This window comes from Uloborus diversus, chromosome 5, assembly GCF_026930045.1.
Source record: "Uloborus diversus isolate 005 chromosome 5, Udiv.v.3.1, whole genome shotgun sequence".
In the NCBI taxonomy this organism is placed as follows: domain Eukaryota; kingdom Metazoa; phylum Arthropoda; class Arachnida; order Araneae; family Uloboridae; genus Uloborus; species Uloborus diversus.
The window spans coordinates 129,401,139-129,426,601 of record NC_072735.1 but is presented as its reverse complement, the minus strand read 5'-3'; the positions used below and the strand labels follow the sequence as shown (position 1 = coordinate 129,426,601).

Sequence of the window (25,463 nt, the reverse complement as noted above, 5' to 3'; positions counted from 1 at the left end):
AAGCAGCTTAAAACATTTTCTTTTTACTTATTTTTTTTCAACAAAACGGTTCAAACACTTGATAGTTTATTGACATTTTTTAACTTTTCAATTTACCAAGTTTGAATCGAACAACGTCTGTCGGGTCCTCTAGTCTAATCATATAGTCCTTTAAGTCTTTTGATTCCTGTAATCCAAATCAGAGTATGTTTTACGCTTGGCTTTTATTAACAACCATAACAAGTTAAATGAACAAGAGGAGACCAAAAAAAAAAAAAAAAAAAAAAAAAAAAAAAACGAGAGAGAGAGAGAAAATTAATATTAATGTTGAAGGCTTTACTCTCTCTACCTTTTATCCCTTCTCAATGCACCCTTCTCACTTGGGAGGATGGTATTAAAAAGTACAAAACTTTAGCTGAGCCATTAATAGTGAAAAATATTATATTAACATCGGACAATTTTATACTTAAACTGTTTTACTATTTCCTTGAAAGTTTTCGTTTTTGGATTTGTTTTCCGTAGAATGAAGATAGCGAAGTCGCAACGCAGTTGACAGAAAAAATGCATCGCTTGAAGTTCCGTCTCCTTGACTATCAAAACCAAAACCAAATGCTTAGGAAAGAACTACTGGTGGCAAAAAAGGTAACAATCTCATTGACTGGTACTTTTCCTTCAGAGAACTGTCACTTGATGTTTTGTGCATCGAAGCTGGTTTCATTTGGAGAAAAATAACCGACATGGTTCGAATTGCTGTTGCCATTTTTGCTCTTTATGCCTACCTTATTTTATATTTTAATGGAACTTTTCATGTGAATTATTGATTGTTTTTTCAATATTTGGCAATTTAAAAAAAAAAATTATGGTTTAATTTCGTTATTCGCAACTCCAACGAACTATAGGGGGCACTGAAGTCACTGTCTAATGGCGGAATTGAAAACTACAACAAACGCACATGGTAACGAAGAAAATGCTGAAAGTGTTGTGATTTTTGTTCGTACGTATGATTTTTTCGCTTTATTCTTTTAAAATTAATTTTCAAAGTCTTGTGGATATTCTGGCCCACGTAGAAAGAAATGAGAATTCAAGAAGCATTACTAAACGTCAAAGATTCATGCAAACTACGTAGTTCGTAGTTCTAAGCAGCTATTTCCACGATGTTGAATTCGATATTTATCAATTCTTGATAAAACTAAATAATAATTGTGGCCTGACAAGAATAACAATTAATGATAGAAAATTCAATGTGACATTACAAATTGTTCTCGAAAGAAGATGATACTTTTTTGCCTTGCTTGGCTAGCGCTTATTTTTTTTTCCATTTGTAGTTGAGTTATTTCTCTCGAATTCCCGAATCGGTTCATTTAAAAATTTTCTGTTTCGATTTTTCTAATTTCTGAGTTACGATTTAATTGTGTCATGTTATGCAAATCATCAACAAAATTCTCACGGATATATGGTGGTAGTTTTCTTTTCAGTTGATTGACCATTATTTCCTTTCACTTATCGAATTCTGTAATCTTACTACCATTTTATTCCACTCATGATAAAAATTAAAAATGGTTTAACTAAAAACGCGAAATCTCGCCAAGGCTACTTTGCTCGCACAATACTAAAAATTAATAACCCTAAACAAATTTGGCGAAACCTTTCAGCTGAGAATAAAAGGAATAAAGTAAATTCTTTCTCGGTTATTCATTTTGTTCTACGATAATATATTCAAGAAAATATTTTGCATACTGTCCATTCCAACTAAATGCTGCTGTAAAATATGGTAAGTTTAATTAATTTAAGATTAAAAAAACCCCCATATTCTTACAAATTCATACAAAACAATAAAAAATTTTACCTGGTATAACGTTATCCAATTTTGTTAATCCAGAGTTTTCTTGTTTACGCTTCCACCATTTAATACTTTTTTGAAAGAAATAAGGAAAACTAACATTATTTTGAGAAGCTCGAGAATACTACTAAGGGACGAATTAATTTCTGTTGTTGAAGGCGTTCTTAGACATGTTGAATGCGTTACTCAGAACAAACTGACCGCGTTTACGTCAACAGACACACGTGATGCGCAACGTGGCAATGTTTTAGGTGCAGACGCAGTTTTATAAATCACCGCAAGGTAGCGTATTCGAGCGCTGGAGTTCCGAATTGGCGAAATGTTTTTCATTTTAATGTAACTTTTAGTCTTGTTCAATGTATTACTTTGTTTAAAAATACAACATCAAATTTTAAATTTCAGCAGTATTGATTATGACAGCGTTTTACAAGCAGATAACAGGTTTATTTTGACTAGTTTGGCGAAAGTTTTTGAAAATGCGCCAAGTGTTCCACGTGTTATAATAAATCCCCCGATGATAGTTTCAATACATTATACACATTTTTAAACATTTTAATCTAGTTTATCCTTTTCATACTGCTTTTCTGAAGAAATAAAATTCCCCAGTCGAATAAAATTGATCAAGATTGAGGATTCAATTATTTCTCATTGGCATTCCCGTTTTAGAAAATTAACGAATTCACCCGTTACCGTCACTCATGGTTACCCTTTGTTCAAAAATTTAAATTTTTAGATCAGTCATGTTACGCCAGTGGCAATAGGTCAAAACAAAAACTGCCACTGGCTGGTGCTTTTTTAACAAAGTACAAAATTTTTCAATGTGATTTGCTTATTATTCAACTGATTGACTTTTAACCAATGCAGCTCGGTATAACTTTGATATATCCCCCAAAAATTACGCGCCAAATTCGGCACTCCCTACGGACTTTTTAGGGTTGCTGTTTCTTATTTTGGTATTGCCAATTTAGGTTTTTTCAGCTTTTAGGTTTTTGCTGTTGCCGAATTTAGTATTTTCTTGTATTTTGTACAATTTTTACTTTCTTCTATATCTAATATATAGAAGAAAGTATTGGATTCGTGCAAATTTTCGAATTTCGAAGGATTCGAACGTTTTGAGGTGTGCTGAGTCCATTTCGACTATTTTTGGAAAATGTCTGTCTGTCTGTGTGCATGTGTGTGTCCGTGTGTGTGTGTCCGTGTGTGTGTGTCACGTCTGTGTGTGACCACTTTTTTGTGGCCGCTCTACAGCAAAAACTACCGAATGAAATCGAACGAAATTTGGTACACATATGTGCCCCTATGTGAACTTGTGCCCATTGGTTTTTGGCGCGAATTCCTCCAAGGGGGAGTAATGGGACGTTTTTTGAGTTACGCGTGATTGCTATTCCTCAGGAAGTAACTGGCGGAATCAAACAAAATTTGGTCCATATGTTGCCATTAACAGAAACAGGTGCTGATCCAATTTTGGTGTCAATAACTCAAACGGGGGTTGAGCTATAGAACGTTTTTTGTCGTCAATTGTGACTGCTGTATCTCAAGAAATAATGAACGGAATGAAAGAAAAATTTATCGGCGGCAATAGCCCTTAGTGGGTATAATAGCTGATTTTATTTTGGTGTCAACAGCTAAAAAGGGGGTTTAACATTTTTAACTGTTGCCATCTTATGTTTGTTAACAAATAAAATATTTGTAATTAATTCAAGCAAGGCTTTTAAAATAACTTTCCATTTTCGCTCTTTGCTTTGCTTTTGCAATAATTCAGACATTGGGATGGTCGTCAAGTTTTTGCATGTGTAATTTTGTTTTTGTTGGGAATATTGCTTCCTTGTCAAGCATGGGGAGGGATCAGAAAAAAAAGAAAAATTTAGAAGAAAGTTTCGTGATGGTCACAACATACTAGTTTGAGTTTTTTTTTTTTTTAATGTTTTGTGGCAACAATTTTTGGATTTCATATATGTTTTAGCGCCATTTCATTCAATCATCTGCAAATCTATCTTCTTTCCAATTACTAAATTTTTTTTTCTATTAATTATTTTCATCTTTTAGCTTTCAATATGCCCTACTGTATACCTACAGTATATAGCGTTGTTGAAAAGTTTCAGGGAATTTTGAGTCGGAAGATTGACAGTTGTTCTTCACTTTCGTCGGGTAGGCCGACAGTTGGAAGGTCAGGTATTGTTAATTGTTTATTTGTGCATCATTTGGCTCAGGATATGCAGATCTTAATTGATTTTTTGATGAAGGTTGGATTCTTGAAGGCTGCAGTGTGTAAGAAATTTCGCGAGAAGATATCTTGGCGAGAAAAAAAGGCGACAAAAACAGGTGTTTTGCTTGGCGAGAAAAAAAAGGTGCCAAAAACAGATATTTTGCTTGACGAGAAAAAAAAAGTCGCCAAATTTCCGATTTGTCGGGGGTATATCAAAGTAGTTCCTGCAGCTCATGCATTCACCAATCAATGTCAACGTTTCAAAGTTTGTTCATTTTTGATTGGACGTCGCCCATTTTGACCGCACGAAGCGATGAACGGAACCCCTGAATCCACCAATCAATGGCAAAGTAATGGAAACAGGGGTTACCCGCCCTCTTTGTTGCCATGAGTTTCAGCGATTGTCACGGCCTATAAGAATTAAGTGGGGGCCATATTCGAGGAGATTTCATCTTTAGAGCAGGAATTAGTACCTAGAGGGAGCAAGTTCAAAGCATCGATTTGGTAAATGTGAAATACGGATCATCAAGCCACGTGTTTCTTCTACGGCTACGCGTCCCGAGTGAAACTAGTGAAAAAGGCAGTTTTCTTTCTATACTCGTACTTCAACGGTAAATGCTGTCACGTGACTTAGAACGGCCCTTCAAGAAAATAGGGTTACACTTCCTCTACTTTTTATCCCATCTTAAAAATTTCACCAACATCTTGTCGGTAGGTTTCGGTTACAGGGTTACTGAATCTCAATAACTAGTGGCCACTACAATACAGAAGTACCGATTTTTGCAAATTAAATGCATGCAGTCAGTCATAGTTTTTTTACATTTTATCGAACTAAAGTTTATTTTTAAATCGTAGTAGTGAGCAGTGACCTTTCAATTAATTTCCAGCATGTTAATTTTTTAGGTCATAGGTAAAGAGTTGACAGGGAGCGATGATGTCAATATCAAATCTTTCTTAAAGCTGGACACTTTTGGTGACTTCAAAGGTCGGCAAGAGAACATACTCATTCTGAAAGACCAAATAACAGAAATTCAGAACAAGATTCAAGAATTAGGAGATGTACTTTCCGATGACGAGACTGAAAAGGAACCGAAGAGAAAAGAAAAAGATAAGAGCGGCAAAGATAGAAACATAACGAAGGATATTCTTGAACAACAAGTAAACATGCGATAAGATTGCCATATGAATTAAACTTGTTTATGAAGTGTTTCATTACGCATCCATTCAGAGTTGTTCTCTATAGTTACATTATTTCTTCTTCTTCTTCTTTTTTTTTTTGCATTCGACATAAACTACATTTATTCATAGGTATTTTTTAGCTATATGATTCAATACTCCTCAAACTTTATGTAGAACCACGTTTTTTTAAAATAAACTAACTGCCCTTTGTGGTAACTAAGATTCGTTGTTTTCTTTCAGAAACGAAATATCGTCACCGTATTGCTAAGTGCCACCATATAGTTATTTTAGGTTTGTTTTTCTCGAAATGTTTTCCTTTGAAACTTTTCCGTTAAAAGTACGTTATTTGGTTTGGCGACAACAGAAACATTGCTTAAAGCGATTGGCGATACTTACAAGTTCTATATGGCAATCCTAGAATTTAGAAATTCAAGTTGTTGAATGTCGACGAAATTTTTACATTGCAATAGCGATAAATAAATTAAAATCGCCAAAAATAAGAAATGCGCCAAGTGAAATACCTTTAACGGAAAGTACCCTTCTTTTAAGCAATGAAAAGAAGATATTGTTCATGACTTTTTTTAAAGAGTTCAATGCTTTCGAAGCTTCTCGCAGAAATCAAATATAATAATCATTTACTTTGAGGAATTAAATTTTATTATTATTATCTGCAATACGAGTAAATAAATTTTATTATTATTATCTGCAATACGAGTAAATGTTTCACTTTCTCCCCTTTAAAACTAAAATATACTCATCACGTATTATAATTAAACATATCACTATTGCCTTCCAACGACTAACTTATGTACCTATATTTTAAGTATTTGTATGTAATGTATTCAATTTGCTTTCAGATTCCATGCAAAGAACTAAAGTATCTAATCGAAAGCTGTTGTCAGATGAAACGAAAAATTGAAATTTGGAAGAATCGAAACAAGGAACTGAGTAAAGAAGTCGAAGTGCTCCGCCTGGAGAAAGAAAGGGCACTGGAAAAGAGTAGAGAAGGTGAAGAAGCTCAAGAATCTTACCTGGTAATTTTGATTAGAATATTTTCGGTCGCTCACACAACAAGTTTGCAACGATTCACCAAAAAAAAAGTATCTTCTTTTTAAATTAAAGCTGTCATAATTACATTAAGTCATATTAACTGACTATTTTGGAAAAACAAAAATTCGTCACCTATGACATCTACTTTATAATTACAACACTCAGAATGACATATCTATACTAATAAATATAAAGTTGAAGAGTTTGTTTGAACGCGCTCTAGTCTCAGGAACTACTGGTTCGAATTGAAAAATTCTTTTTGTGTTGAATTGTCCATTTATTGAGGATGCCTATAGGCTATATAACATTACGCTATGACTAAAAGGAGTGAAGCAACAATAAATTGAAATTGATGCACTAAAATAGTTTTTTAGTACATTGTTGTCTATTAACGCGGGCAAACCACAAGGCACAGCTAAAAATAAATAAAGGAAAGTATCAATAGTTTCTCAATATTATTTCAGACCCAAGCAACGCTGGGTATGTTTGCTAGTTACCTATAAAGCTATCTTTTCTTATCTTCCTAAGGTGACGGAAAAGGAGTTGAGAGATCGACAACACGAAAGATTTGACCTCAGGAGGAAGCTTGATTTGGCTTATTCCAGAAATCAAGTTCTCGCAGAAGAAAATCAATCTCTTCAAGATGATATTAGGAAAATGGAGGGCAAAATAAGGGACGACACTACGCTTATTGAAGCCCTGACGGTGAGTTTGGACGCTTTTACTTCTTGGCCTCGGAGTCGGAACTCAATGTTAATTGCACTACAAAACAATGGTATTAGAGATCAGTTTTTTTTTTTTTTTAATAAATATCCCAGCTAGCACACGAACATTGGCCCAACGTTATCATATTACATTGAACCAGCGTCGGCATCTTACGTCGGAACATACCTTAAAACGGTACGTCGGAAAACGGTTATTCAACGGTTGGTTATTGGTTAGTTTCAAACGTTATTCTAATGTAAAATACAACTGTAAACTAACCATTTACAAACGTAATTTCGATGTAAAATACAACGTTCAACCAATGTTATTCCAATGTAAAATACAACAGTAAACTAACCATTTAAAAACGTAATTTCGATGTAAAAAGCAACGCTTAACCAACATTTTCTAATGTTGTTGCAATGTAAAACCCAACAGTAAACTAACAATTTCCAAACGTAATTTCGATGTAAAAAAAAACAATTCTTAACCTACATTTTCTAACGTTACTCCACTATGAATTTCAACGCTAAACCAACTATCTTCCAATGTTATTGTTACAAATCCTGTAAATAGTAATTATTGTAGTAACGTAACCTGTAAATAGTTTCCCGTAATGAATATACAACCCCTTTTCATATGGCTAAAGTATACGAAAAGGAAATAGGGGGGCTATTTCCTTTTCGTTCATTGATAAAATTTGATAACGGTCTACTATGTTCCAGAAGCGTGTGGAATATTTGAGAGATTTCTTTTCGGTGTGTATATAAACCGTTAGCGATGGATAAAAAGTGAGTTTCGGTTGAGATTTTGAACTGAGAGTGTATTAGCTCTGTTTATAGCGAGGCATTTCGCTGTGTTGTTTTCGTATTTGGAAGTAAATACGTGTGTAAACGTTGAGTTTACGGTGTTGAGTGATATTTGCTTAATTGCTGGTGATTATTTTAGCAGTTGTTAACGATTTCTCCTGTACATAGTGTAAATAAAGCTCCTGTGTTTTTATCAAGAACTGTGTCTTCATTTCAAGAAAGTGGAAGTCGCACCGAATCCGTTACAATTTGGCGCCCAACGTGGGGCTTCTTCTGGACTTTCTTGGAGTAAGTGTGACTTTGGACATTTTTTTCATAAAAACTTTTTGAATTTGGACTTTATTTTTATGGTGATTACTCGCGCAATGGAAGAACAATTAAAAAATGATATGGCGGCTAATCAAGACCAATTAAAAAATGAATTGACTGCAAATCAAGTACAACTGAAAAACGAATTGGCGGCTAATCAAGAACAATTGAAAAATGAATTAGCGACTAATCAAGAACAACTGAAAAATGAATTAGCGACTAACCAAGAACAATTGAAAAATGAATTGGCGACTAACCAAGAACAATTGAAAAATGAATTGGCGACTAACCAAGAACAGTTAAATAGTGATTTAACTGCTAAAATTACTACAAGTCAAGATGAAATAAAAAGTGACCTAACGTCGATGAAAACCATGATGGAGAATCAACTAACCGCCATGGGAGATAAAGTTGATGCTCTGGAAGAAAAATTTGATACTGTGGAAGAGCGTATCGCCAATGTGGAAAATAAGTTGGAAGAAGAAGACAAGAAATTTACTTCATTTAAGGAAGAAATAATTAAAGACATGGAAAGGAGATTGGCGACCGCGGAAAGCAGCTCTGTACAGTTTTGCGCTCCCACATCTGTTGCTCGACCGTCCATTAAACTGGCCACATTTGATGCAGGGGCGGCATTTCAGCATTTCGTTTGGGAGGTCGAGTTTCTTGAACATGAATTTCCTCAGAACGGTATAAAATACATATTGTTTAACAAGAACTGATAATTAAATGGTTTTAATGTTAAGAATAATTGGTTTGTAAAGAACAATTAAAATTTTTTCGACCGAAGCTTTAAATTTATTTTGTTATAAGTTATCTCACAAAATATCTCGGTACTAGTTTTATTTTTTTGGTAAAGTTTTAATCTGCCATTTTTGGAGTCAGGAAGAACAGAAAATTTTGTAACTAGAGTTAATCAATATCCAATGACTTAATTTATTGCCAGTATAGCTAAAGAGGAAGGTCTTGCTTTACCTCATTGCGCTTCGAAGGCAATTCTCTAACCTCCTGAGACACGAAAGTCAAAATTGATTGACGTTCAGTTCTCCTACAACTTTCTGGTTGTGTGCGTAGTTTTTTACACCGATGAAGAGGCTCCATTATTGTAGCCTTGAAATAGCTATATGCTGTATTTTCGTGTAAATTTGTGCTTTATTTACATCGGTTTTTCAATTTAATCACGGAAGTCATCTTTCAAATGACTGACCTGATTGAAACAGTCAAAAAACAATGGAAGCAAGAAAGTTATGTCAAAAAAGCACATTTCCTTTAGATTCCTCTTTTTAAAATAACCAAGAAAGCTTTTTAAATAGGCTAGTATTTATTTTGTGTCATTAAAAAGTATAATCACATTTCACAAAACAATTCCTCTTCCCTCATGCTATTACTTATAAGTGTAATATTTTATTTTCGCTTTCTGTAACCAACCTACATAATATTGAAGTTAAGACCAATAATAAATATATCTCATTAAATCCTGTCTCAATTTCTTGAGAAACTGAATTGATCAGTTTATTCAAAATATTGATTTAATATTTTGACTAAAACTTCATCTGGGTTTTGTCACTTCTTCCACATTGGCATACATTAAAAACTGTTACGAAAAGTTCTGTCACAAAGTTCCACACCTGGTTCAAGTATGCATTAATGCGAAAATTACTAAGAGTTTCAATTGTCAATCCAAGAATTAAGATTAGCGAATTAAATTTTTTATGATAGAGTGTAGCATTTATCAAAAAAAAAAAAAAAAAAACGCTCCGCAGTATAAATAAAGTAAACAAAAAATTCAGACAAAGGCATACTCGTACATATTAAAATGACATCAAATTTTTTATCAATGAAAAGGTCGCTTTCCAGTAATTCTTCCAGAGGGCTTTTATAACTCTTGAAGACCATCTTGTCACTCAGAGATTGTCAAGTAAAGAGCCTCAAGATACATTTGTTGATGTGAAAGTATTTTTTGATGTGAGATGTTTTTCAAAAATAGCATATCTTTACAAAAGTTCCCATGAAAGCATATGATACACCGAGTTGCTAAAATGTGTTTCTAGTACATGGCGTCAATGAACACTTACTAGCTGAACATTAAGTTATAATATGAGCATAAAAATTTATGTAAAATGACATGGAATTTACCTGAAAAATTGCACAGACTCTACACTGTACGGGTATCTCATACAAGATGCTCCGTCATAACATAGATTACTCAATTTTGAAATATTTACCCATATGAAGAGATTACTTCTTTAGTTAAGGCAAACACTTATCCTCCATCAGTTTTTTCTGTTATGAAAATTCAGGCAAATGATTTTCTAAGTTATCTAAATTGAATTTTACCATTTTATATTATTCTTAGTGAAAAATTTGGGGGTGCAACCGCCCCCTCTCGCACCCCCTATTTGCCGCCCCTGATTTGATGGGAAAAGTTCGTGGCACGTGTACAAGACCCAATTCATGATAGTGGCGGAAGCGAACGGATGGGACTCTGCTACCAAGGCCTGTCATCTTGCAGCATCCCTGAGAGGTGACGCCGCGGCCATTCTCCGGACCCTTCCGGACAGTCAGCGCCTGGATTTCGCCGCCCTCACATCTGCGTTGGAACTTCGCTTCGGTGAGAAGTGCCAGAAAGATTTCAGCCGACTCCAGTTGAAGTCCCGTTTCCAGAAAACCGGGGAAACCCTGCAAGAGCTAGCGGCGGACATCGAGAGACTGTCTCATCTTGCTTTTTGCGACTGTCCTGCGGATGTTCGAGACAACCTGGCACTCAACTATTACATCGACGGAGTTCGAGATCCGGAAATCCAGAAAGCTCTACGGATGGCGGATGTCAAAGACCTGAATTCTGCTGTTGTGTATGCGATGAAGTTGGAGGCCGCCCAGCAAGCAACCCGTGTGGATCGCCATCCCATCCGAACTCTGGAAGCTGATGAGTCTGATTCCAGGTCGTCCCACCTCGCTGAACTCGAGAGACAACTCGGTGACTTGGCAAGACATCTGAGCAGCATAACAGCCCAAAAGAAACAAGAGCAGAAGTGCTGGAAATGCGGTAGTGAAGGACACCTGCGAAGGAGTTGTCCGGCTCGCCAAGCTACGCGAGGGAAGGAAATACCACCACCAGAGCTCTGCAGATTTCCTCTTCTAGTAGTGGCAGTGATGGACTTTTCATTTACGCCCATGTAAATGGGAATCCTTGCAAACTGATTGTCGACACTGGAGCCAATGTGACAATCGTTAGGACAGACGTGGCTCGTGAATTTGGATTGAAACTGTTGTGGACATCGCCACGCGTAAGTCTCCAGACTGTGACAGGCGACAAAATTGAGATTGAGGGTAAAGTGGACTTGGAAATAGTGTTTGGGAATGCCACCTACCATCATACGGCATTCGTTGCGGATATCACGGACCCCTTCATTCTCGGATTGGACTTTTTAAAGAAATACGACTTCACCCTTGACTTCAAGACTAATGAACTGCACTCGATGAGAGAAGACATAGCCATCTTCAACGTTGAAAATGATGTAAAATCCGCTCACCAAATAATAGCCCAAACAGATTTATGGATTCCCTCAAGGTCAGAATCATTAATACCTGGCTCCATTGAAGAAAGCAATAGTTTTCGATTTGGACTCATTGGATACCCTAACCTAAGCAATAGCCTAAAGGGAGTGCTGGTGGCATCTACGCTTGTGGACCTTTCTAAGGATGTAATTCCTGTGAGAGTCGCCAACGTGAGTGAAAGGCCAAGGAATATCCGAAAAGGTGAAGTGTTGGCAACTTGTACTCCAGTAAACTGCATCATTAGAAGAATCAATTCCCCCGAGACTGTGTCTTCCGAGTCCTTGACATCGAAGTTAATTCGGAGTGCGGCATTATCGAAAGATCAAAGAACTGCTGCGGAACAAATGGTGGATGACTTCAAGCATCTGTTTTCATCAGCATCGGAGGATGTTGGCCGTACGAATTTAACGCAGCATAGGATTTACACTGGAGAACACCCCCCTATTAAACAGCATCCAAGACGACTACCATTCGCCAAGAAGGAAGAAGTTGAGACCCTCCTGAAAGAGATGAAGGAGAATGATGTCATCGAACCGTCATCCAGTCCTTGGGCTTCTCCCATCGTCTTAGTCCGAAAGAAAGATGGCTCCACCAGATTTTGTTTCGATTACCGACGGCTGAATGAAATCACCAAGAAAGACAGTTACCCTCTTCCACGGATAGACGACACCTTGGACACTCTTTCCGGACACAAGTGGTTTTCGACCCTGGACTTGAAGAGCGGCTACTGGCAGGTTGAGATACACCCTGAGGACCGAGAAAAGACAGCGTTTACAACTAGACAAGGCTTATGGCAGTTTAAAGTGATGCCCTTCGGCCTCTGCAATGCACCAGCTACGTTCGAGCGTCTTATGGAGACAGTGTTAAGAGGACTTTCTTACGAATCCTGTCTGGTCTACTTAGACGATATCATCATCGTGGGACGCAGCTTCGAAGAACATCTGGCAAATCTTAGGAAGGTGCTGCAAAAGCTTAAGGAAGCCAATCTGAAGTTAAGCCCGTCCAAATGTAATTTGTTCCGCCGGGAAGTGAACTACCTTGGTCACATCATCTCTTCTGAGGGTGTACAAACCGATCCAGAGAAGGTATCTGCGGTCAAGAGTTGGAGTCGTCCCGAAAACATCCATCAGCTGCGAAGTTTCCTGGGGCTCTGCACGTACTACAGGAAGTTTGTAAAGGGTTTTTCCAACATTGCACGACCTTTGCATAAGCTGACGGAGAGCAAGCAAAAGTTTGAATGGTCCAAAGAATGCGAAGATGCATTTCTACGACTGAAGAGGCTTTAACATCAACGCCTATCCTCGCCTATCCTCAGCCTGAAAAATCCTTCATCCTGGACACTGATGCGAGCAACGAGGGCATTGGAGCTGTTTTATCCCAAGAAATTGACGGCAATGAACATGTCATCGCTTACTGGAGCAAATGCTTATCAAAGTCGGAGCGAAATTACTGCGTCACCAGAAAGGAGTTACTGGCCATAGTGAAAGCTGTAGAACACTTCCATCATTACCTCTACGGCCTAAAGTTTCTGCTTCGGACAGATCATGCATCGTTAACTTGGCTATTGAACTTCAAGAATCCAGAAGGCCAGATAGCCAGGTGGATACAGCGGCTCCAGGAATATGACATGGAGATCAAGCACCGAAAAGGGTTGTCTCACGGTAATGCAGACGCTTTATCAAGGAGACCCTGTCCTGAGAACTGCAATTATTGTTCCCGAATCGAGAAACAGTATGGAACGACTAGCCCTACCGCCTATCAGGTGACAGTGACTCCAATATCATCAGAACCTGATCCATGGAGGGACGACCAAGTTCGAAAAGATCAACTTGAAGACCCCGACATAAAACCAATTTTGGAGTTCATGGAAAGTGACAGTCGGCGCCCTAGCTGGCAGGACGTTTCCATCTTCAGCCCTGCAACAAAAAGATACTGGGCTTTATGGAACTCACTCCATTTACGGAACGGCGTACTGTACCGAAAATGGGAATCTGATGACGGCAAAACTTCCCCGATCAAGGATTTCAGATGTTCTGAAAGAAATACATAGTAGTGCGACTGGAGGACATTTTGGTGTCTTGAAAACCCTCAATAAAGTTCGGGAGCGCTTCTTCTGGAGCAAGGCGAAGGATGACGTGGAGAAGTGGTGCCATTCTTGTGACGCCTGTGCTGCTCGTAAAGGACCGAAGAAAAGAAGCAGAGGGAAGCTTCATCTGTACAACGTTGGAGCTCCTTTCGAACGAATTGGGATCGACATCCTGGGTCCTCTACCAAGAACTGCTGATGGGAACAAATACATTCTTGTTTTCATCGACTACTTCACCAAATGGCCGGAAGCATATCCCATTCCAGATCAAGAGGCTACCACCGTAGCAGAGACTCTAGTCCAACATTGGATCTCGAGATACGGAACACCTTTGCAGATTCATTCCGATCAAGGGAGGAATTTCATCTCTGCTGTGTTTAAGGGCCTATGTCAAATTCTTGGAATTGAGAAAACTAGGACAACACCACTACACCCACAATCGGACGGCATGGTGGAGACATTTAACCGCACAATCCTGAATAATCTCTCACTTATGGTCTCCAGAAATCAACAGGATTGGGACAAGAAGCTACCTTTGTTCATGCTGGCCTACCGCAGTGCTGTCCACGAGACTACCGGATATGCCCCATCTCAGATGCTCTTCGGACGAGAGCTTCGGCTACCTTGTGATCTCGTCTTCGGTCGTCCTCCGGATGCGCCTGCATCGCCTGAGGAGTACATCCAGGATCTCCAGGCTCGGTTGGAAGACGTTCACAACTTCGCACGAGAGCGAATCAACATCGCGGCGGAGAAGATGAAGACCCGATACGACACAAGGTCTACTGGACATGAATTCAACGAAGGCGACAAGGTTTGGTTATGGAATCCGATCCGACGGAAAGGTCTTTCACCCAAATTGCAGTCGCATTGGGATGGACCCTACAAAGTCCTTAACCGACTAAATGACGTCGTAGTGAGGATCCAAAAATCACCTAATGCAAACCTTAGGGTTGTACATTATGATCGGTTAGCCCCATACTATGGCCATAGTTCATGAGTATTACGTAAACAACCATGGTTGATAACATAAAAGTTGTAGATAATTTTTGTTTTTAATGTTTAGTAATATTTCTTGTTATTATTGTGTTTTCTGTATCTGTTAGTTATTATTTAATGTGTGTAATTGTGAACTTGTGATAGAAGTTTGGCACCCTTTCTGGGGATTGTACTGCCCGGGACGTGCAGTCCTTAGGAAGGGGGCAATGTTACAAATCCTGTAAATGGTAATTATTGTAGTAACGTAACCTGTAAATAGTTTCCCGTAATGAATATACAACCCCTTTTCATATGGCTAAAGTATACAACCCCCCTATTTCCTTTTCGTTTATTGATAAAATTTGATAACGGTCTACTATGTTCCAGAAGCGTGTGGAATATTTGAGAGATTTCTTTTCGGTGTGTATATAAACCGTTAGCGATGGATAAAAAGTGAGTTTCGGTTGAGATTTCGAACTGAGAGTGTATTAGCTCTGTTTATAGCGAGGCATTTCGCTGTGTTGTTTTCGTATTTGGAAGTAAATACGTGTGTAAACGTTGAGTTTACGGTGTTGAGTGATATTTGCTTAATTGCTGGTGATTATTTTAGCAGTTGTTAACGATTTCTCCTGTACATAGTGTAAATAAAGCTCCTGTGTTTTTATCAAGAACTGTGTCTTCATTTCAAGAAAGTGGAAGTCGCACCGAATCCGTTACATTATCTACTTTAACTGTAGCATTTCATTAATAAAATAAGTATTACGAGGTGCTCTTAGAAGAGCGAGTGTAAAGAATAATTTTTCAGTCATTAACATAAAATGATAAATGACTGAATTTGACATACAATTTATCATTTCCCTATCATTTACAAACGTTTCAATAAAATATGAACAAAAATTTAAGATATTGATAATTCTTACCTTTCATTTTTCGGAATAATTACACGAAAATTATCTTCATAAGCATACATTAGTTTCTTTTTTTCTTTTTCAGGAAATATTAATTACCAGCAAGGTTATTCTTAAGACAGAATAAAATTTTTGACTTTAAAATTCTGCCGTGAAAAATAACCTAACTTGTTTGAAGGTTCAATTTTGCTTTGACCTGAAATAAAGAATTAAAAAAAAAAATAAATAAATAAAAACGTACGCATACACATTCAGTTAGTAAATCTTAATAACAATTAAAATGACGTGGGTTAAACTCTAATATCATGAAAAGTACTTATTTTATTGTTTTGCCGAACTATTATACTCTCCCATTTCATTCAAAAGTTCATGTTCATTGATTTTTTTTTTTTTCATTTTATTATTATAGGGAAGGAATTTTAATGTATTTTATCCATCAAAGAGAAAAGTTCATTCAAAGACACAATGTTATTTCTATGGTAAATTTCACGTGTAATTTGTATGATTAGCAAACTATTTTTAAATATTGTGCGTTTAAAATTACCGAAGGGGGAACACGAAACACGTTGTACAAAGGAACAACACGAAATTCTGAAACGAATTCAAAGCATTCACAACATTCTCTAAAAAATTAGTTAAAGCATCTATCAAAAAAAATCAGTTCGAATGCGCAAAAATTTTAAGAATTTCGATTCATGGGAGATCCCCTCCCCTCAAAAAAAAAAAGAAAATACCCCTAGAAGCAACCTCCCCCTAAAAACCCCCTGCCAATACGAATTTGTAGAAAATTCTCAAGCAGTTTAAAACGAAAAAATCTGGGCCTGCACAGCCACAATGATTTGTCAAGCTTGGAAAACGAATAAAAGTAGAATGCATTTAATGATCACACACACACACACACACACACACACACAAGCACAAAAAAAAAACTTTTATCTTAGTTTTAAATTTATTGAAAGAAAGAAGTTGGAAAAATGAATTGATTTACTTTAGAAGACTTGAGCTCTTGCGAGGATTGAACACTCGCCGTGAGCAAGTGCAACACGTGTGAATGTGTATGTGACCCTGGAATGAAAAAGAAAATGGCTATGCTCCCGGCGCACTCCTCCCTCACCCCTTTCAAATCCTGGGTCTCAAAAAGACTGCAGAGGCGGGGGGGGGGGGGGGTTGCTTACGGGACGCATTACGCACGCATCGCAGAACGCGCAAATCAGCAACGAGCTTGCAATAAATGGGCGTAAATGTGAAACAGGTTTGAAGGTTAGAAATAAGTTGGGAATGCGTTTAGTCGGATATAGGTTGGTTTTAAACCATCCTCCGATGCTTCGGATGAGCGTATGAAAAAAACCAATATCTAACCAAAACATATTTCCAACCATTGCGATGCTTTTTCAACCTTTCTCCAACGTAAATCCGATAGTTTGTGCTACCTGGGATTACAGTCCAAGGAATGTGTCAAATGCCAAAAGCTGTCCCAGTTATCACTTTGTAATCTAGTAATATAAAGTGCTTTGGCCACCAGTATTATCAAGGTATTGCGACAATGTGTTCCGGTATTAATATTCCAGGCCCCACAATGTATGCCCGTAAAAATTTTTAGGTCCAGAGATTTTCTCTTTGGAATCTTGATCTGTAGGTGTTCTAATGTGAGAATATCTTGGGTAGACATGTTGAATCCTGCGCGAAATAATTTTACAGGCCGTCAAAGATAGCGGCCATTTTGGTTCACTTGCTCATTAGGTTTTTCGCAACGTGCGTACCTATAAATTTTATTTTTAGTTTTGAACTGAAATTTTTGGGCTTTAGAAAGTCAATTAATGTAATAGTTATGTCATAAAAACCGCTTTGACTTTTTCCACAATTTTTACGTGAGGTATCTCTGACGTTTTTTGTTTAACATTCTAGTTACTTAAACGTGTACAAAAATTAATAACTCTTAATGAAACCAAACGATTTCAAAGTGTAAAACCTTTTGTGTAAATTAATATTTTTCAAGGTCACCAGCGCAGCCAGCAATATCTTCTGTAGGGGGTTTTTTGGTCAAAAATACCTTCTGATGGGGTTTTTTGATGAAAAATACCTTCTGAAGGGGATTCTTTGATTGAAAACACCTTCTGAAGGAGATTTTTTGATCAAAAATACCTTACGAAGGGGATTTTTTGATCAAAAATACATTATGAAGGAGATTTTTTGATCAAAACAGCCCTTTCATATGCATAAGCTACTGTATTAAAATTTGCATTCATGTTAAAATCAGTAGCTATAGGGATTCCCCCCCCCCCCCCCTCATCGTTTCACGCTGTTCAAGGTTATTTATCGTCTGCTATCAAAGTAATTGTTTTCGAGTAAAAATATTCCACAGTTCCAAAAACTTTTTGCTTCATGTTTTTCTGTGACAATAACTATTTTAGCAATGGCTGATATTTCTAAACCGAGTTCAGAAAGTTTTGGTAGGCAATTGAAGACATCTTGAAGACAGTTTTAACAAACGAATATGTAGTTTGTAAAAAGGAATCAAGAGAAAAATTATGTTCTTCGACAAAAACAAGTTCGGGAAGCTGCTGAAATACGCAAAGACGCAATATTGGAAAACGCGGCAAGAAAATATAGTGTGTCATTGCAGCAACTAGTGCTATAAGAAATACACAAGAGGAAAAACGCTAAAAAAATGGTAGAAAAAAATGCACAGACAAGTTATTTTGAAGGTGAAAACAATGTTTCAGAAAAATCAGAAAGTGCTGAAGGAGGTCCAAATGAAGACGAAGTTTTTGACAGAGTAGCAGATCTTAACAGCGATATGAATGTTTCTGCTGCGAATTCATATGCAAATTCCAGCTGTATAAGTTCTTATATTCGAAAGTATGAGTGAGAAACCAATACACAGTCTGCGCAACATCTATCCTCAAAATTTGAACAGTTTAAAAAGGCAAATGAAATATTAAAAACTCTATTAAATGCTGGGCAGGGATTTATTCTTTCAGAAATAAAAGTGTTGATGCTCAATGTAGATGAAAATGCATTGGTTTTTATTAATGAAACAAAACTATTTCTCGTAACAACGTATAATGAAAGGATTCTTTTCTGTCCTTCCTAAAGAAAGAATGCACTTTTGTTGGTTTTTTTTTTTTTTTTTAGTCATTTATCTCCAAAAGTACTTGCTGCTGCTTTTAGCTCACAAGAAGCTGTGAAGACTGCAGAAAATCATTGAGAATCTTGAGAAAATCATTATAAGATGTTGATTTTAGACTACAAGAGAAGTTCTGCTAAGCGAGTAAAGACGGTTCAGGATGCTCTTGGCTCAAAAGATGAGGGAAAAAGTCAAATAATGATTCAATCGCTACGCACAAATATTGAGAGCTTGAAAACAGAGATTGAGTTTTTGTTAAAGGATGTAGTGACAAATCAGAACTGTGCAAGGGTTGGGAAGTGTTTCGTTCACTGGTATCACTTGTAAAACACTTGATTATTGCTGATCGCGAAGAAAATTACAAATCATACGTTCAAACTGTTGAATTACTGTTTCCAGTCTTTCGTGTATTTGATTGCATCATTTATCTAATATATGAAACATGGTACGTAGAGAGGATAAGGGCGCTAGAAAATGAGTGTCCCTACCTGTAAGAAAAATTCATTCAAGGAAAATTTGTTGTTAAAATTCAATGCTGTGAAGCCAGAGATGAAATTGGAACAAACGATTCAACGGTCACAGAAAAGTGCCGGAGAAATTGCAGGGCAGACGAAAAAAAGTTGCCGGAGTGGCATTTAGAGTATTATGAAATTTTAATGATATGCAATGTGTTTCGTGGTCTTACTAGTTCTCATTTAATGGATCACTGTGAGAGTGTCCCGCATCCTTATTTTTATAGGCAATCGTAGCTAGTATTTTGATGAAAATGTCAAAAGACTTGTTGATTTTATCTATCAACATGTAAATCCCTATGATATTTCTGAAACAGAGCAACTTTACAACTTTCTCACTAAACAACTTGTGAATGGTAGTGTCAGGATTCGCCTTCTCAGTATCATGAGTATCATGAATCATTGATCAGAACCATACCGCCAGTTCAGACTGGATACATTTTGTTTCAAAAATTGTTTGAATTACTTTCCAAAGTCAACCTACCATGCTTTGAGGCACACAGTTCTTCATAAAATATCACTTCTAAGCTAATGGGAAAGAACCAACTTTAACAAGGGTACAGAGACATGGAAATAGCGAAAGAAAGGGGAGAATGCATTAAAAATATTTTAGGTCATGACTTGTTTCCAACGAACACATTATGTGATGGTCAGGGGCGTGCACAGAAAATTTGGGGTCCTTCACAAATGCCCACAAATGTTTCGGCCGCCCTTCCATATTGTTTAAGCACATATTTCATCCCTAGTTTTAAAAATAATAGGCCCCCTTCAGGCTCAGGCCCGGGCCAACAGTTTTCTCTTCTCCCCCCCCCTCCCCTGTGCACGCCCCTGGTGGTGGTGATTCACCTACCAAGCTAGATTGCAGAAATATCCGTTCCCAGAACATTTTTTATTTAGCAAAGTATCCCCAATAAAAACTGCCTTCGTTATATATTTCATGCCACAAGTCCGCTAAATAAAGAAAATTTTTGGCGAAGTTATCAGCAGTGTTCTGCATGGATTCATTCCTGTATGCTCTTTTCATGAACTTCATCCTGTGTTCGATAGTTATTTGCAGCATGTTGTGAAATAATCCGAAAAGATGAGAAGAGAATCAACTAAGGGCAGAACAAACATTGCTGTAATTGACAGAAAAACACTAGTACCGATGCAGGTAGAAAAATTCTGATCTTCAGTATCAAATAAGGAAAATTTACAGTAACTAGCACGCAAGGAAATAGAAGAAATGTCCAAAAATGCTACATTTTCAGCTATTGCTAGTGGTTTAACAGTTAATGAAGAAGCAATCTGCAATACTTTTCATAGGATATTTGAGACACATCATTGAAGAGCTTAATTAGAATAACTCAAGAGAAGATGCAGATCTACGAATTTTTCCACACATAGACTGGGCTGATAAAAATTGCTCAAAAAGAGTGGCTGCGGCATCAAATGATACAGACGTCCGTTGTAGTGCAATAACATGCAATGCAAAAACAGATCGTAACCTTTTTTAAAAGTAACTAATCTTGTATTTTTTGTTTATTGTGTTGTTGAAGAAACATGTATGTGATAAACAGGAGTTTAAAATGAGCATTTTAAATTATTTATTAATTTTTGTACCCTTTTTAGTAACCAGAATATTCAACAACAAATGTCGGAGATATCTCCACGTAAAATTGTGGAAACAGCTAGAGCGGCTTTTATGACATAATTAATACATTAATTGACTTCCTTAACTCCAAAAACTGCAGTTCAAAATTAAAAATAAATTTGTTGGTACGCCCATTGCGAAAAACGTAATGAGCAAGTGAACCAAAATGGCCGCTATCTTTGATGGCCTGTAAAATTATTTCGCGCAGGATTCAACATGTCTACCCAAGATATTCTCACATTAGAACACCTACAGATCAAGATTCTAAAGAGAAAATCTCTGGACCTAAAAAATTTTACGGGACTACATTGTGGGGCCAGGACTATAATACCTACTTTGGCCACCAGTGCCACACCCCAGCCTTTTGCGACATCAAATCTAGGCCGGCTGAGCGATTGGTAAATTTAAAGAGCACCGCGCACAGGTCTTAGATCAAAAGATCCCGAAAATGTCATGAGTTTGAAATTCAACCAAGAAAGTAATGAAAATAATGAATAAGTCAAGAAAATGGCCAATTTGATTCGTTGCAAGCATTTTCTATCGCTCTGAAAGTTTTTTTTCTTTTAATTTTCTGATTTTGACCTAGTCTCAACAATGCCCTTAAATATGCGGAGACACATCACAAATGTAATGTATGCTGGGTCATTCCATAGTGACTAACGTAACATTCGCAGCTTATTTTCAAACTCTTTTTACTTACACCGGGAGTAAAAATAAATGCGTTTTGGTTTAATATGCAGATTAAAAATGTTCAAGGTGACTATTTTTCATTTCTACCAAGAATTTGAAGCAAAATAAGCGCTGGCAGGTGTTTTTTCACCAAAAAAGGCATCGTGACTAACGTAACATTTTTGCAACCCTGAGAAACAATGCTTATGTTACGAGGCAAATTTTTCTGAAACTTACGCAGGCATTTAAAATTGACCGATATATTTGTAAGAGGTAAACAATCAATTTTTAAAAATGTACTACAGATTTGTTATAGATGAATCATTTTGCCCCTTAATGGTGCTTTTACGAAAAACTGTGTGACTAATGTAACGTGACTAACGTAACCATTGAATAACAAGCAATGAATGCATATAACAAACTTTTTATAGTTAATTTCTTGCTCTTATATTACTTTTACACTTTTTAGGAACCTTCTTTGTGTTGCATTATGGTTCTTTCTTTACTTTTTTTCTATATTAGTGCAAGAAATTGAATGGAAGGATTCAGTTCAATTAACTCAATTTGAATGTGCGAAAAAAATAAACAAATAAAAAAAAATGCTTTTACAAACTGAATAACATCATTCTTGGGCTAATTTAATCGTAAATATCTCTCTTTTAAAAAATTAACTTTATGCAAATTGATAGTTTCACCGAATTCTAGTGTTCTGCCGATATACTAGTTATCGTCATAAGAAACTCCGTAGTACTTTTCAATGGCATATTATTTTTTAAGGTTTACTGATTCATCGAACGAATAGTGTTGTGCATGCTTTTGAATTAAAATGTAATATTGAAAAAAAAAATTCGAACGTTTTTGGAGAGTGCATTTTAATTCCAGATATCACCGCAAATGTTTGGATTTCTAAATGATCATTCTTGCATTTTCTGAAATATATGGCAGCAGCGCTTATTGTCACTGTATCATGTAACATCTTCAAATTTTTTCCAACGGGCAGCCATTACTTCATTTTAATAATAGGTGGAGATGTATTTTCTAAAAAATAGAGACGTTCTCCTTTGTTAAGACTGTATTTCTATTAACTTAATTCTTAAGCTTGGATTCTTGTGTTGAAAGCACATTCAGCAGAGTACTCATTTTGCTTTACTCACCTTTTTTCTTTTTTAATAATTCTTTAAATTGGAAGTATCTTTATAAAGACCTTTAAAAAAAGTATTTTTCTAAGTAAACAGAAGGTATATACAATGTAATTTTACTGGTATTTTTCATCCTTTATATTTTTAATCAATGTAGAATGCCTACACATTCGAAATTGTTCATGAAAATGTACATTAAATTATATAAGTTTTAAATATTAGCAGTCATTTTTAAAATGTTACATTAGTCACGTGCAAACTGTTACGTTAGTCACAGCTCAAATGTTACGTTATTCACACTAATTATTTTATATCTACTGAGACTGAAATAAATATTTTGCCCTTTTTAAGTAGATATGACACAGATGTAAGAAAATAAAAAGTGCTGTTTGGTTCAATCATCTGGTTTAGTTTTTAAGCAGAAAATAGCACATTTTCGTGACTAACGTAACGTAAATATCTTCAGTGAAATAACCAAACTAATTAAAATACTTATCTTATAATGTATGCAAAAAGAACAGTCAATTTAATTGGGCTAACATCTAATCATTTAGAATAAACATTGTTCTTTTAAAAATTTGCAAAAATTTTTACATTACACAAGAAAACGTAGACGCATGTTTTTTGCACATGCTAAGCCTTTTCTACAACCTCGCACGTTTAGAGTCAGAAGAAAAACATCGAATGAAATTTTTGCAAACTGTTACTGGATTTATGTACTAGAAGGTATGCTGAATGGAATGACAGGTCACAATTAAGGCTTTGTGGAAAAGAAATTTCTGAGGTTGAGGTTGACATTTCTATGGAATGACCCTGCTACCAAAAATGTCCAGATCTTTTTATTTTTCATTTTAAAATCACGATTTCTTCGGTTTTAAATGTATCGTCATTACCAGGGCTGCGGTATCGGAGTCAGGGTCGAAGGTTTAAAACTCAAAGAGTCGGAGTTGGAGTCGGTCATTTTCCCTCTAAGTCCGCCATTCTACCAGTATGCCGTTATAAAATCTTTACTTACAGGACCAACAAGGACACCTGCAAGATTTTCTGGATCGTCAGAGAATGATATTTGATAATGACGGTCGAAGACACAGAGAAGACTTAAGGGAAATGCTCGTGAAACATTCCACACACACCAGTTTACTCAATCAGATTGAAGAAATGGTTGACGAAAAATATGAACAGTACAGGAAGTTACGGAACTCGGTTCCTCTAATAGTGAGTAACTCTCTAGTCAAATTCAAAAGGAAAGAAAACTTTAAATTTTTTTAATAACACTGGAATCCACTTGTTTATACCTGCTTGAAATGATAAGCTAATGTCTACGGTCGGGTTGTAAAGGGGAGTCTTTTATGCACGAGACCACCCCTAAAATCTGTCCTGGTATGATAATCCAGTGACGACGATTTTACGTCGTCTGTTTCCCCAAATAGCACTCACGGTGGGGAGATGGTTGGCCAACGGTGGATAACGGTAGAAACCGGCGGGGAATAGTGGGTTGCCAACGATGACTCTACAGTTTCTGGGCATCGTTAGACCAACCGTGAATAATTTCGATGGGTCACCGTTGGGAAATTGTTAGGCACTGTAGCAGATCGTTGGCAAATGGTTGGTTGGGTGACGGTTGCCAAAGCCCGATATTGCCCACTGTTGGCCAATCATAAGCTCCACTGTTGACCAACCATAAGCACCACCGTTGATCAACCATCTCCCAACCGATTGTGCTACTAGGGATACGCTATCCCGCTTCCGACGTCATTTTCTACTGGTTCGCGAAAAGTATTTTCCTGATAGGACTAAAACAACTCGAATTTTACGGCACCCATTTTCAAAATTTCCACTTAAAATATTTAAAGCAACTCCCATTAAGTGACCACCTCCCTTTACAACGATTTCTGCAGGAACCAAAGGTTGTCGCGAAGATAGGTTATGTAATAGGTGTAATAGATGTAATATGTTATGTACCACATTAATTTAGCACATCTACATGAATTAGGAGAATGAAAAAAAAAAAAACACGGGGAGGAAGGGAGGTGGCACTGTCTTTCGCAATGATGATGATAATAATAATAAAACAGAACGAAAAGTCTCTATTCTGTATAATGTTTTCAAAATTAATGCTTTTTACTTTTGAACGGTGTCTTTTACCAAGAAGGCAAGACTATTTTTTCTTTAAATTGAAAGAAGGATTAATCAGGTCTTAACATTAATAGTGTTTGACGTTGGTACTGAAGTGGCCAGACGGCAGGTAATCAAATGTAAATAAAAGTGAAATTCGTTAGAGAAATAAGCACAAGTTACTAATAAAATAACAGATGTTTTCAAAAAGCGTTTATTTTTGTATTTAGGTGTACGCTACAGATGGAGAAAAAGATGAAAAAAGTACTAAGGACGATACACCTTCAACAGCTGACCAATCGATGTGAGTGCATTTTATGTTACGTTCACGAACTCTGCAATTACTTTGCTAATTGATGTTAAGCACCTATTACAATTTTTGGTTTATTTCAACTTCTACCCTCAGAACATAACTTCTAGCAATTCAGTACTTCTAACGTAGAGTTTACTTTTCCTGAAAACGGTTGTCAAGAGTTGGAAGTGGTCGTCACAAAATGAAGGAGTTCTATATTTGGCAATCTGTTTCACCCTCACTGTGAAATTAAATTCCCAGCTTAAATAAATTTTCGAGAAATATGCCTTTGAAAAATCACTTGGCTGAAAATTAGACCGTTTAATTCCCGCAATTAGTCATGTGATTGTGGTCAGAAACGCTTAGATGTTG

General features: G+C 36.6%; 1 protein-coding gene across 1 annotated transcript; it reads left to right on the top strand.

The window, feature by feature from the left end:
- The first annotated feature begins 540 nt into the window (after window positions 1–540).
- On the top strand, window positions 541–25,107 carry LOC129223132 (golgin subfamily A member 6-like protein 4). Its single transcript, XM_054857698.1, has 6 exons — window positions 541–621; window positions 4,929–5,183; window positions 6,062–6,238; window positions 6,783–6,959; window positions 23,702–23,899; window positions 25,030–25,107. The coding sequence occupies exons 1-6, from the start codon at window positions 541–543 to the stop codon at window positions 25,105–25,107; spliced, it is 966 nt and encodes a 321-aa protein (XP_054713673.1).
- Window positions 25,108–25,463: the final 356 nt, after the last annotated feature.

What these genes read in the sequence shown, in the direction of transcription:
- LOC129223132 (XM_054857698.1), top strand. Translation starts at nt 541, where the DNA reads ATGCATCGCTTGAAGTTCCGTCTCCTTGACTATCAAAACCAAAACCAA. An exon ending in AGGATATTCTTGAACAACAA is followed by an intron (nt 5,184 to 6,061) that starts GTAAACATGCGA and finishes ATTTGCTTTCAG; the next exon opens with ATTCCATGCAAAGAACTAAA. An exon ending in AAGCTCAAGAATCTTACCTG is followed by an intron (nt 6,239 to 6,782) that starts GTAATTTTGATT and finishes TATCTTCCTAAG; the next exon opens with GTGACGGAAAAGGAGTTGAG.